Here is a 12,737-nt window from a genome sequence, read left to right as displayed (position 1 = left end):
GAGGAATAACTAGTGTTGGTTGAGAGGCAGGTTACCAGGAAGGCATTGGTGCGGCAAAGGTCAGTGGGACCGTGACGTGGCAGAGAATGCCAACTCAGCCACTGAGTATCTCTGAGCAAGAGTGACGAACGATGAGACTGGAACCCTGGCTTTAAGTGAGGCATGCAAGGACAGGGGAGAACCTGGAGGCAGGAGACCAGTGAGAAGACCAAGGCTGACACTTGGGAAGGGGTGGGGGAATGGGGAGAAGAGGACACAGCTGAGGACCAATCAACAGGAATTTAGAGATTCCAGGAGCTTCACAAATATGGATGCCCATGTTCTGCCTCCAGAGGTTCTATCTCATTGGTGTGGGTGGGGCCTGGCGGCCATGGTTAAGAAAGCTCCCCAGGTGGGGCTAATGGGCAGCCAAGGTGGGAACCACTGCTCAAAGCACCCCCTCATTTACCGCAGGGGCAAGTGAGGATCCCAGGAGTGAAAGGGCTGAACCCAAGGCCTTGGATCTGGAACTCCAGAATCCTGACGTTAAATCTAGGGTTCTTTTTCCGCCATACAGTTCTGCTGCTGATGTCTGGTAAGAGGGGGAAAGAATAAAGAGACAGAGATTTGGTGAGGAAGAGCAATTTACAGAGCAGAGGAAGAAAGAATGTAGCAAAGGAGATAAAGGAACAAAGGAGCTGCATGAGAGGAAGGAAAGGAGTTGGGGGGGGGGACAGTTAACACTGTTGCAGACTGCAGAGAGGTAAAGCAGGGCTGCCTGCTGAAAGGCCTTTGGGATTGGCCACTGGGAGGTCACTGGTCAGTGAGAGGTCAGTGGCAATTGGGAGGTACCTGGTCATCAGGAGGCAGAGTAGATTAGTAATCAGACTTCCAGAGTCAGACTGCCTGAAAGGCATTTACGGCCATGGAAGCACGTTGTGTGTCTCCATTAGCTGACCAGCTTAACGATTTTGGGCATGTTAACTGGTCTCTCTATGCCTCAGGTTTCTCATCTGTAAAATGCATACGGTATTAGTATTTGCCCATAGGATTGTCAGGAGTTGACATGAGCTAACACATGTAAAGCACTCAGAATGGTGTCTGGCACCATGTGTGTGTGTATGATCAATTTGCATTAACTCTTCCTATGGCTGTTCCTGCCGTGGGTGGTAATCTTTGTGAGGCAGTTTTAATTGGACATCGGGTGCAGGTGTCAGATTTCATAAACTATATTCGGACTTCTGTACCTCATACCGTGCCCCAAATCTCAACAACTTATACCGCTAAATTAATTTGATTATCATATTTTAGCCGGCTTAGTTGTAGGGGATACACTCTCGCCATGAAGAACACCACCCCTTGTATTGAAGTGGGGGCATGAGAACTTCTCCTTATTTCTACAGTGTCTTCTGTGGGACCCCATCACCAGAGACTGCACATTGCATAGGGAAGGGGAGAGTGAGCCAGGAGACGGGGAGAGGTGGAAGAAGGAGGGGAGAGAGGAACTGGCTCATTGCCTCCACCCAGCACTCTCTAGATCACGGACCTCCCCAAATACAGCAATGAGAGAAAAAGCCCACAAGCCACCTGGCCACAAGCATAGCCAGGGTGTGGAGTCCTGGGAATCATCCTGTGTGCTATGCAGGCGGTCTGGCCACTGGGTGTCACTCTTAGTCCGTGTTCACTTGGTATAAGGCTTCTGAAGAAGGTCCTGCATTTGCTGGTCTCCATCCTCTTCCCACAGGCTCCTTCCATGTGCTAGTTAGTATATTTCTCCTTAAAGTGTATTCATTGATTGATTGATTCATTCACTAATCATTCATTCATTTACTCATCCATCCATCCATCCATCTATCTATCCATCCATCCATCTGTATTTATTTAACCAAATCGGCAGTATATTGAGAGTGAAATTTCTCAGAAGTTGTTTTGTGAGTCAGATTTAGTCTGTGCCTCTGACACATGGGAAAGGGATCCCGTTTTTCCATGGCAGCAAAGTTGTGGGTTTCCTTTTATTTACAGCTCATATTTCAACACCAGCTAAAACTTGGGGCAGGCATTCTGTCTGATAGACATGGTATTTGTTTTGGCCAGAGTGCCTTTAGAGATTTAAGAGTTGCTGATGGTGACAGAATGCCACACCTTTCCTTTCCTTGGGTTTTATGCTTTTAAAAAGTATTTGATATGTGTGTATTTGTGTGTGTGTTGAGGGGAAAAATGTCTTTAGATATAACTGAAGACCCCCATTACTCCTTCCTTCTTTGATCCTGTGATCCTGATTCTTACTCCAGGGGCAGACTCTAGTTGAAGCTGATATGTATCTTCCCAGTCATCATTCTGATTGATACATTTTAGAAATGGGTATTTGTGAAAAAACACACAAGAGTTTTACGTATTTAAAAATGTATATACATTTTTTTTTTCTGTAACTGGCCCCTTTTTTTCAGTTGATATGGTAAATTTAGGATTTATTCACATTGTGTTAGATATGGTTCATTTTAGTAAAGTGTTATTTAAAGGAAATTTATATATTTAAATGTGTAAATTAAAAAATAAGCAAGGTTGAAAAATTAATGCACTCAATACCAGGAAAAAGAACACCGGAGATAAGCCAGCATTTCTTAGTATTAGAAATTTGAAAAATTCTGTTTCCTATATCCCTTTTTTTATTCTTCATGTTGTTTATCTCTGTCCTCTTGATAATTCCATTTCTTGTGGCATCTATTTTTGCTGATAAGAAGTTTGCTGTTAGTCTCATAGACATTTCTTTGCAGGTAGGCAGCTTTTTTTCTCATTTTTTTTTAAGTTTTTCTTACTGATGATATATCTAGATGTGATATATTCTGTTACATATTTATTTCAAGGTGTCCACTGTGTATCTTTTAGTAGTTATTTTAGTGGAGATCTGTGAGTTTTAACTACTCTCAGTCTTTACTCCTTGTTTGTCTTAAATGTACTTAAAAGATACTTGTGAATGATAATTTAGCTAAGTGTAGAATAACCTTCAAAGTGGAGGGGAAAATAACTATTAGTATAAAATTTCAAATCTGTTTTGCCAGAATTTTGTCCATTTCATTAATCCTTAGAGAAAAACAATTTTTCTTATGTTGACCATCTTTATTGTTTCATTGTTTTCTATTTCACTAATTTCATATTTATCTTTATTATTTTCTTCTACTTTGTTTTTATTTTGTTGAGTTATGCCCTTATCCTTTCTGTTTAACTCTTTCATCCTGTAAATTGAACTATCAAGTGATAGATTATTGAACCCCAAAAGAAGGATCAGGAGAAATAGAAAACACAAAGAGAAGGATAAGCCTAAAGAAATGGAAGTCATGTTGAAAATGATATTATTTTTATTTATTTTGCTTAGGATGTGGTGTACTTCTTCAGTTTGAAGACTCATGTCTTTCTTCAGTTCTGGAAAATTCTCAGTCATTCTCCCTTTGAATATTTGCCTCTCTCTCATTCTTTTTAGTCTCTCTTCTGGAATTCCTAATAGAGGTATGTTGGACTTGCCATTCTAGCTTCAGTCTTGCCTAATCAGTTCTTTTATATTTTTCATCTTTTTGTCCCTCTAGGTGCATTCTGGGTGATTTCCTCCAAACAGTCTGAGTTTCACTAATTCTCTCCTCTGCTGTGACTCAACCTGCTGCTGAACTCACTCATGTAGTTCTAAGTGTCCATGCCTTTATCTTCATTTCTAGAATTTCTATTTTGCTATTTTCCACATATACTTATTTTTGCTCACCAGGTTCCATATTTTCCCTGTGGCTTCTAGTTAGTCTTTCATGTCATCATTTTAACCATGATTATTATAAGTTAATCTTTAGATTGTTGTTATTTCTAGTTCTTGTAGTGTTGATTTACCTATTTGTGCACCTGCTGGTATTCATTGTCAGTGGTTGCCTTTCTTGTGTTTGTAGTTTTGGTTATGTGAACGAATTTTCAACATTTTACTTTTTCTTATTTAAATTTTTGAAGATTTATTTATTGAGAGAGAGAGTGTGCGTATGTGCAAGTGTGTGTGTGCACGTGTGAGGAGGGGCAGAGGGAGAGAAACTCAAGCAGATTCCCCACTGGGCGTGAGCCTGATTCAGGGCTCAATTCCATGACCCATGAGATCATGACCTACCCGAAATCATGAGTTGGATGCTTAACCGACTGAGCCACCTGGCTGCCCCGAATTTTCAACAAAGACGCCCTGCCCTAACTTTCAAAGACAGTATTTGCATGAAGCCTCGACTGAAGAAAACATCCCAGTAGAGCAGTTCTGGCCTTTGTTTTCCCTGGAAATTTAGGAACTTAGTGGTCCAGGGCTGGTTTTTTAATGTAAAGTTCTTTGATTGTACTTATACTGTACAGTGTAATTTAGAGCTCACACCTTCTAATGGTGTAAGTCCAGGTGTTTGATTTTTTTTTCCGGGGACGCAGACAGATAGAAAATGTGTCATTGGTAGGTGAGTTTTCGATCTCCTCTTCACAGAAGCTGCAGTTCTTGCTGACGTCAGGCTGTAGGGAGCTCAGTTCAGCTTCCCTGCTTCACATAGACCCAAAGTCCCATGTCCTGTCCCTGGGTGGCATTACAGGGTGAGCCCCAGCTCTGAGGGCCAGGGTCCCAGCTGAGAACAGCAACCCCCCCCCCCAGCCATCTGCTGTTGTTTATCAACTCGGCTTTGGTTTCTCCTTTTGTTTCTGGCTCTCAGGCGTTTCCCTTTCTTTCTTTCAAGTCAAAGAATGTATTAAAATATTTATCCTTGTCACATTTTATCTAGGATTTGTCTGTCTTTGTGGCTCCTGTGGAGCATCTCAGCCTGCCATATTTCTAGAAGTCTTACCATTCTAACCCCATTTCCATGCTAGGAACACCCTATTGTAATTTGTCAAGCTTCTTGGATTCTTTCTAAATACCTGGGACTCAGGACAATAGCAGATCAGCTGTGAGGAAATGGGCTACAGAGGTGGAAGATCAGTTTCTGTCTCAGCTTTACCACTTGCTGGCTGTGTCATTCTGAGCATGTCACTAAATGAAATAGTAAATTCAGGAATGCTTTGTACAGTTTAAGCGTTCTCCGGAAATTTGAAATCATATAATGATTTTATATAATCATATGATGACTATAATGATTTCTTCTCTCAGATGAGCTTAGTTGTAGATTTCAACTAGATGCTCTTTTGAGGATGGCTGGTGCTGAGAGAATCTGGAAGTCAGGCCAGAGACATGTGGGCTCAATAACTGTCCTGGAAAGAGTCCTGGGCCAGATGTCAGGACATAGCTCTTGTGCCGGTCTGTCACTAATTAGTGGTGTGACCTTGAGTAGTTCATATTAGTTCCTGGTTTCCTCATCACTGGCTTTACCTGAGTTATGAGGACAAAATGTAGGTGGCAGACCATGGGACTCCCATCCCCGCCCCCCCCCCCCCCTTAATTCTGCTTGAACTAGAGAAGCTTTTTTTTTTTTTTTAACCACTTCCTGGTTACCAACTTTATTTTTCTGTGCCTCAGTTTCATTCTCTGTAAAAAGGAGTAAGAATAGTACCTGCCTCATTGGGTAATTGTGTAGATTAAGGAGATAAGGGTGTCTGATTCATAACACATTCCCCCACCCCAAGTATTAGCTGTTATAACCTCTTGGGCTTCCAAATTATTTTTGTTAAAAGATTGGTTTCTGAGGTTACTCTCCACCCCCCAACTTTATTTAGACCTGAAAGAGAGAGATCTTAAAAATTGTTCAGGTAGATTTTGGATTGAATGTTTTCTGAGGCACTTCTAGTTTTCACATTCTTTGATTATATGACAAATTGATAGTAAGCAAATTAGTTTTAACAATGAGTTTATACAGTACAGTGAGTATAAGGATCTCTATTATTTGCAGTCATTTCTTCCAGCCCCTGACTTCCTTCTGCCCACTTCCCCTCCCCTCTCTGAATGCCACATAATGCTCTTGTTCTGTGCCATGGAATCAGATGTCAATAGTTGTGAAGGTTTCTTCTGACCATAGTCAAACTCTTTTCATTGCTTCTCTAGATTGTGTCACCTGTCCCTCCTGTTTTCTTGAAATAACCCGACAAAGAAACATCTTTTCATGGTCCCTTTTCAAACCTTAACCTTTGGGGCAGCCAATTTGTATTTCTCTATTAAAAATGGGCACCAGGTGGTCTCAAAGAAAGGGTAGGGGTCAAGTTAGGAGGGGCTTTGTTTTTCTCGGGAGATAGAGTTTTAACAGGAGGGGTGTTTTCATCCCCACTGTGACCCGTTCAGCAGCCATGTAGCTCGTTTCTTCATGAACGGGTGCTCAGAGCTCTTCCCCCTGGGCAGCAGAGATAAATAGATTGTACAACAGTGGGATGAGGAGTCTGGTTGCGGCTGCGGCAAGCACGTTGGAGGCTTCTCTCTGTCCTTCACTGTGTCCTGGGATGGAGAGAGAACGGTTGTGTCTGGAGCCTTGCACTGATCTGCGTCCATGTCTTTTGTCTCAATGCAGGAACAAGAGCTCCGCCTTTTTCAGTGATGAGGAAAGATGCTCTCTGTGGGTCCTGGGAAGTGACAGGAAAGCTGAGTGTGCCAGCTTCCTCCACACGCTTGCTCATACTGACATAGCATCTGTCTACCGGCTTAGTGAGTGTTTGCTCCTCGGACCCCTTTGAAAGCTCAGCTCGGCGATAGCATGAGGGGCCCAGCCCTACTGAGCCTTCCATTCAAATCTTGGAGAAGAAAAACTCCTGACTTGTGGCTGAGGTCGCTTCTTTTAGGGCTGAAGGAGGTCTAGGTCCCCGATGATAAAGGCAGGACCATAGAATATTACAGCTTCTAAGAGGTGATTTCTCCTCCCATTTTACAGCTTGGGAAACTGAGGCCCTGGTGAATTAGTGCCTTCCCCATTTTCTAGTCAGGACATTCCCTACTCCACCACACTGCCCCCAACACAAACTGACGCTGGACTGCCCCGGCAGCGGCGGGGCGGGGGGCGCAGTGTTGGCTTTGGATGGGAGAGGGGCCTCCATGCTGCCAGTTCTCATCAGTGTCTGAATGACGGAGCGAATGAATGCCACGCCTTTCTCCTACTTTGGAAGCACCCACTGCTCTGTGTCAGGAAGTACATTCACCTTGTGGTAGTGGTTTGAGGAAGGATTCGTGTTTCCCCCATCTCTTCAGCGATGGTGGTATTGTGTCCACCCCTGTGTGGCCAGATTGGATGGGGCACACTTCATGGGCACAGAAGAGAAATTCTGCAGAAGGAGCCTTCAGGCCTGCTCCCCGGAGCAGAGGTGGGCATCAGAGTCTCTCACCGTGCACAAGAGGCATTTGAGAGGAGCACCTGGCCACGAACTTTCTTGCCACAAACAGCCCACACCACCCACCAGGGTGAACCAGGAAGCTGAAGCTATGGGCACCACCTGGTGGGGGGACCTGAGGTCTGAAAATCCAGGACGACTTCAGGTGTGCCTTGGACAGGGGTGGGCCACAGGCTTGGATCTAAGGGATCCAATGGTAGGAAGAGATCTAGGAGCAGGTCCCAGGTGGATCCAATGGTAGGGAGAGATCTAGGAGCAGGTCCCAGGCAGCCCACTGCCTCCTATGTAAAGCCCAGGAGTGCAGCTCTGCTGGATGCAGGCCAGAGCCTCATGATGATGCAGGCATTACCCAACACCACGGCGGCCAGCAGAGGGGCGTCCTATTGGTAAATTCCAGTTCCCCAAGGCCTCTGACATGGGGAAGCAGTCCCCTCTGTGATTCTTCTTCCCAGAGGGAGCATCGTTTCGTAACTCATGCACCATTTGCGTTCTCGGCGGCCCTGGCCAGGAGTGAGGATGGCATGTGCTCCCAATGTCAGCGAGGGCCAGGGCACAAGGGCAGCTCCCTAGCTCTGCCACGTTAGGCGTGGGGCCTTCTGCCATTGCAGGTTACAGATCTCATGTAGCTACAGCGACTCTCACAGAGAGTCGTAGGCAGCGGCTTGACTTGGTGTGGGGCCCGCTGTCCTCAATGTCCACCAGAGAGCCCAGGGTGAGGGCACAGGCAGTTGGTGCCTCTTTGCTGGGAGGAGGTAGAATCTTATTTCCAGCAGCCCCTGTCCTGGGGGGCAGTGAATCTGGCCTTCACCTCCACAGTTACACTTTACCTCCACAGTTAGACCCAAGAGGGTTCCGTTCTTTGCTGCCAAACCCAAGGTGTCTTCTTGGTTCTCACCTAGCCTTCTTCCACTTTTGTGACGTTAGGTGGCTGTCCCAGAGGTACCTTGGTCTCCGTGTCTCTTCTTTTCTCTCGGACTGTGCCTTTCCAGTCCCCTTTGCTCCCTCCTACCTGCTGGGAAATGCTGACGTTTCTTTGGCTCCTTCACAAACTTCCCTTCCCCAGCTGCTTTGCCTTCTTGTCTGAATGCTTCTCCTAGGACTTGGACCCATTCCTTGTGACCCGCTGGGGGTCCTAAATCTGTATTTGCAAGTCTCAACTTTTTTTCTTTGGCTACAGATCTACTTCCTTCTCAGCCTAGAGCTCCTGTGAGTATGTACGTCAGATGCAGAATGTCTGAAGCTCTGCTCCAGACTGTTCCTTCTTCCACCTCATCCCATGAAGTCACTTCAGGGAACAAAACTAAGACCTCAGATGCCTCTTCACTCTCTTTTCTTCATTAGTCACCTTTGGTCACCTAGTCCTATGGCGCATTGTACAGTTAAGTCAATGACAGTTGAGAGGATGGATGTTGTGTGAATGGGGGAAGGAAGAAGGAAGGATGTACACATGGAAATGGGAGGTGATGCCACATGTTTTGTTCATGGCTCTGCTGTCATCTAGCTGGGGGATTTGGTCCTTTAGATTCCGTCATCCTCTCCATAACCACACCTCCTGGAAAAGGACTTGTGTTTCTAGCTTCTCTGCTTTTCTTTTTGGCTCTGGGTCTTAGTTCTACCTCAGTTCCCAACTCTAAAGTGAGTGGCTTAACCAAGATACTCTGCAGGTCCCTGCAGCTCTTAAACTGATGATGAAGGAGAGAATTCTACCCAGGTTCTCAGAGGAGTTTAAACACAAAGTGTCCTCAGGGACCACGGGTCTGGGGTGCACCTGCAGGCATAGGCTTGGTGGCCCATTCTGACCTAACACCGGGTCTGTCCTTCCTCTCTATCCAGGTGGGTTTGAATCCATCCAGAATCTTCCAAACGATCTAAGTGGTGAGTAGAGATCATGCTGAACCTGACCTCCAGTCCTTCAGAACAGCATCCTGTCCTCTTGCCAGGAGCTGGCCACCACAGTGGCAGGTGCTCATGGTCGCTCAACTCTGCCTGTCCCTTACAGTGTCCCAGCCTGAAGGCTTCAAGGAGGCCCGGCCTGGCAGAGCCTGGGAGGAGCATCAGGCCGTGGGCTCCAGACAGTCCAGCAGCTCTGAGGACTCCAGCCTGGAGGAGGAGCTCCTCTCAGCAGCCTCGGACAGCTATCACTTGCCAGAGCCCGATGATCTCGACGACCCGGAACTGCTCGTGGACCTGAACGCTAGTCAGGAAGAGGAGGAGGCTGAGAACTTCACCCCCATATTGGCTTTTCTGGATCACGAGGGTTACGCTGACCACTTTAAGGGCCTCTATGATTTCTCCTTCTCTTTCCTCACGTCTTCCTTTTACAGCTTCTCTGAGGAGGACGAACTTGTGGCCTACCTGGAGGCCTCAAGGAAGTGGGCTAAGTGGAGCCACAGGACCTGGGCCCACGCCCGGCTCTGCTTCCTCCTGGGCCGGCTGAGTGTCAGGAAGGTCAAACTCTCCCAGGCCAGGGTCTACTTTGAGGAGGCTATGTACATCCTTGATGGGACATTTAAAGATCTATCCTTGGTGGCTGCTCTGTATATCAATCTGGCCGCCATCTATCTGAGGCAGAGGCTAAGGCATAAAGGCTCGGCTCTGCTGGAAAAAGCAGGGGCCCTGCTGGCCTGCCTGCCGGACCGTGAGTCTAGTACCAAGAACGAGCTCGACGTGGTGGCCTACATACTACGCCAGGGCATTGTAGCAGGCAGTTGTCCCTTGGAGGCCAGGGCCTGCTTCCTGGCCATCCGACTGCTCCTAAGCCTAGGCCGGCATGAGGAGGTCCTGCCCTTCGCCGAGCGCCTGCAGCTCCTCTCTGGACACCCTCCTGACTTGGAAGTTACAGCAACCATCTTGAGTTTTCTGTATGATAAGAAATATCTCCCACACCTCGCAGTGGCCTCTGTCCAGGAACGTGGTACCCAGAGTGGCCAAGGGATGTCCTTTCCAATTTGGCAGGTCTACCTGGTTCTCCAGAACACCACCAAACTCCTTAGAGTTCCCTCTTCAAGCTGGGGTGAAGTTTCTGCTCTGGCCTGCCCAGCACTCAGCCACGCACTGGCTGCCTGTGAGGAGCAGGCCAATCGGAGCACCCAGAGGGCCCTGTGTCTCATCCTGTCCAAAGTGTACCTCCAACACAGGTGTCCCGATGGTGCCATTCACTACCTGAGCCAGGCCTTGGTGCTAGGGCAGCTGCTGAGTGAGCAGGAAGCCTTTGAGTCTTCCCTCTGCCTGGCGTGGGCATATCTCTTAGCCAGCCAGGCCAAGAAGGCTTTGGACATCCTCGAGCCACTCCTATACTCCCAGAAGGAGACTGAGAGTATCACCCGAAAGGGGGTGGTCCATAACCTCCTGGGACTTGCACTTCAAGGTGAAGGCCGGCTGAACAGGGCAGCCAAGAGCTATCTCCGGGCCTTGAACAGAGCTCAGGAAATGGGGAATGTGCGTAACCAGGCGGTGACTTTGGCCAATCTTGGCCACCTGACCCTTATGTCCTGGGCTCAGCAGCCAGCCAAGGACTATCTCCTGCAGGCCATCCGACTCTATTCTGAACTCCATACCAGCATGGAGACAGACATGGAATTAGTACAGGTCCTTCTCTGGTTGGCCCAAGTCCTGGTGCATGGGCGCCAGCCAGCCAGTGGCCGCCTTTGTTATGAAATGGCATTGCTGTTTGGCTTAAGGCATCGACACCTAAAGAGTGAGTATGTCCTGCGCTACTGGAAGCTTTAGAGAAAAGTGTGAGAACACATTTTGCCCTCGTCCTATCTCAAGCGATCTCATTCATGTCCCCGCTTTATGTTCAGGTCAGCTTCAGGTCACCAAATCCCTCTGCCATTTCTACAGCTCTGTATCCCCAGACCCCAAGGCATGCATCACCTACCACGAGCACTGGCTGACCCTGGCTCAGCAACTCAGGGACCGAGAGATGGAGGGGAGGCTGCTGGAGTCCCTCGGGCAGCTCTATCGGAACCTGAACACGGCCAGGTGAGTCGGGGCTTGGGGACGGGTCTAGAAACAGCTTATTTTCCTTCAAGAGAAACAGCGTTCTTTTCCTCCGGAAGTAAAGTTCCCAGGCCCATGGTGTGTTTATGGCATCATGGAAAAGAGCGTGGGACCTACAGCCACCACAGTGTCCTCTCTCACTTATTAGCTGCATGACTTTGAGCAAGCTACTTAATTTCACCCTACCTCAGCTTCCTCATCGAAGACAATAATGGTAGCATCTACACTATAGTATTCATGTGGGGAATAAATGAGTCGACACCCATGGAACTCTTGGAACAGTGCCCGATCCGTGGAGGGGGCTCGGTGATGTTGGCTGGGTTGCAGTTACTCCCTTATGTCTGTAATAAGCATCACGTGATCCTGGCTGCGGGTAGCTAATTCAGAGAGGTGGCAGTTATACCCAGGCTGGCCCCCTTAGGAGGCCTTGGTTACCTGAGGACAGGGCGGGGGTCGGGGGGGTGGGGGGGTATTAGAGAAATGGCACAAAGTGAATCGATCCACTGGCAGGCAGGTAAAATTTCATCGTAAGGAAGTTTGATTTGGAACCTTCCCTTTAAAATGAAACTGGAAATGACAGAACTGAGTTTATTTCCACAGTTTAATGAAGAGACTTAGGTGAGAATTGCAGCCTTGCGATAAGTCATAGGATCAACCGCTAAAGAAGTGTTGACTTTTAGCTTAATTGTGTCGACAGAATTGCATAAGAGCACCATGAAATATCCTTTATGTTGTGATCGACTTTTCAGCCCTCTCTTCTAAAGGCTCCTTTTTGCAAAAATACACCAAAATGCAACTGTTTTACCCCAAAGCTTCTTTTAACCTCTTGATCTTTAAATGATTCCCGCGTGAAGTATCCCCCCATGTCCTGCTGCCTTTCTCTTCTCTCATCTCCTTGCTGGGTGGAATCTGCTTACCCCTCATTCAGTTCTGCTTCTCTACGGGCCTTTAACTGATTCCATTACATTCTGCATGGTTTGCAAGATGTCCGATTACATTTTGCAACAGATTAGCATCATGGCATTGTATTCATAATTATGAATGACATCTAAAATAGAGCCGGGATCATTGCTATAGTTGAGCAGAGAGTGGTAGTTGAGGAGAAGCTAATTGAATGACAAGTGTTGCTTTTCTTTTTTTTTTTTTTAAAGATTTTTTATTTATTTTTTGACAGAGAGAGACACAGCGAGAGAGGGAACACAAGCAGGGGGAGTGGGAGAGGGAGAAGCATGCTTCCTGCTGAGCAGGGAGCCCGATGCGGGGCTCGATGCGGGGCTCGATGCGGGGCTCGATCCCAGGACTCCGGAATCATGACCTGAGCCAAAGGCAGACGCTTAATGACTGAGCCACCCAGGCACCCCCAAGTGTTGCTTTTCTAGGCAACCTGGCAACCTTGGGCCCCCTGACAACCAGATCACTAATAATCAGATAACAAATTCTCTCTCTCTCTCTCTCTGTCC

General features: G+C 47.2%; 1 protein-coding gene across 1 annotated transcript in view; it reads left to right on the top strand.

Annotated features, from left to right (window-relative positions):
* Positions 1-12,737, top strand: part of LOC118006593 (SH3 domain and tetratricopeptide repeat-containing protein 2-like) — a 50,860-nt gene that overhangs the window by 23,893 nt on the left and 14,230 nt on the right. The window contains exons 9-12 of the mRNA XM_034999307.1: positions 6,465-6,598; positions 9,109-9,150; positions 9,275-10,972; positions 11,079-11,259. Of these exons, the coding sequence (XP_034855198.1) occupies positions 6,465-6,598; positions 9,109-9,150; positions 9,275-10,972; positions 11,079-11,259 (2,055 nt within the window). The remainder of the gene's footprint in view (positions 1-6,464; positions 6,599-9,108; positions 9,151-9,274; positions 10,973-11,078; positions 11,260-12,737) is intronic.

The sequence above is a fragment of the Mirounga leonina genome, unplaced genomic scaffold, assembly GCF_011800145.1.
Source record: "Mirounga leonina isolate KUSES-001 unplaced genomic scaffold, KU_Mleo_1.0 Mir_98, whole genome shotgun sequence".
NCBI lineage: Eukaryota > Metazoa > Chordata > Mammalia > Carnivora > Phocidae > Mirounga > Mirounga leonina.
The sequence above is the reverse complement of the archived record's forward strand: the minus strand, read 5'-3'. Positions and strand labels throughout refer to the sequence as shown.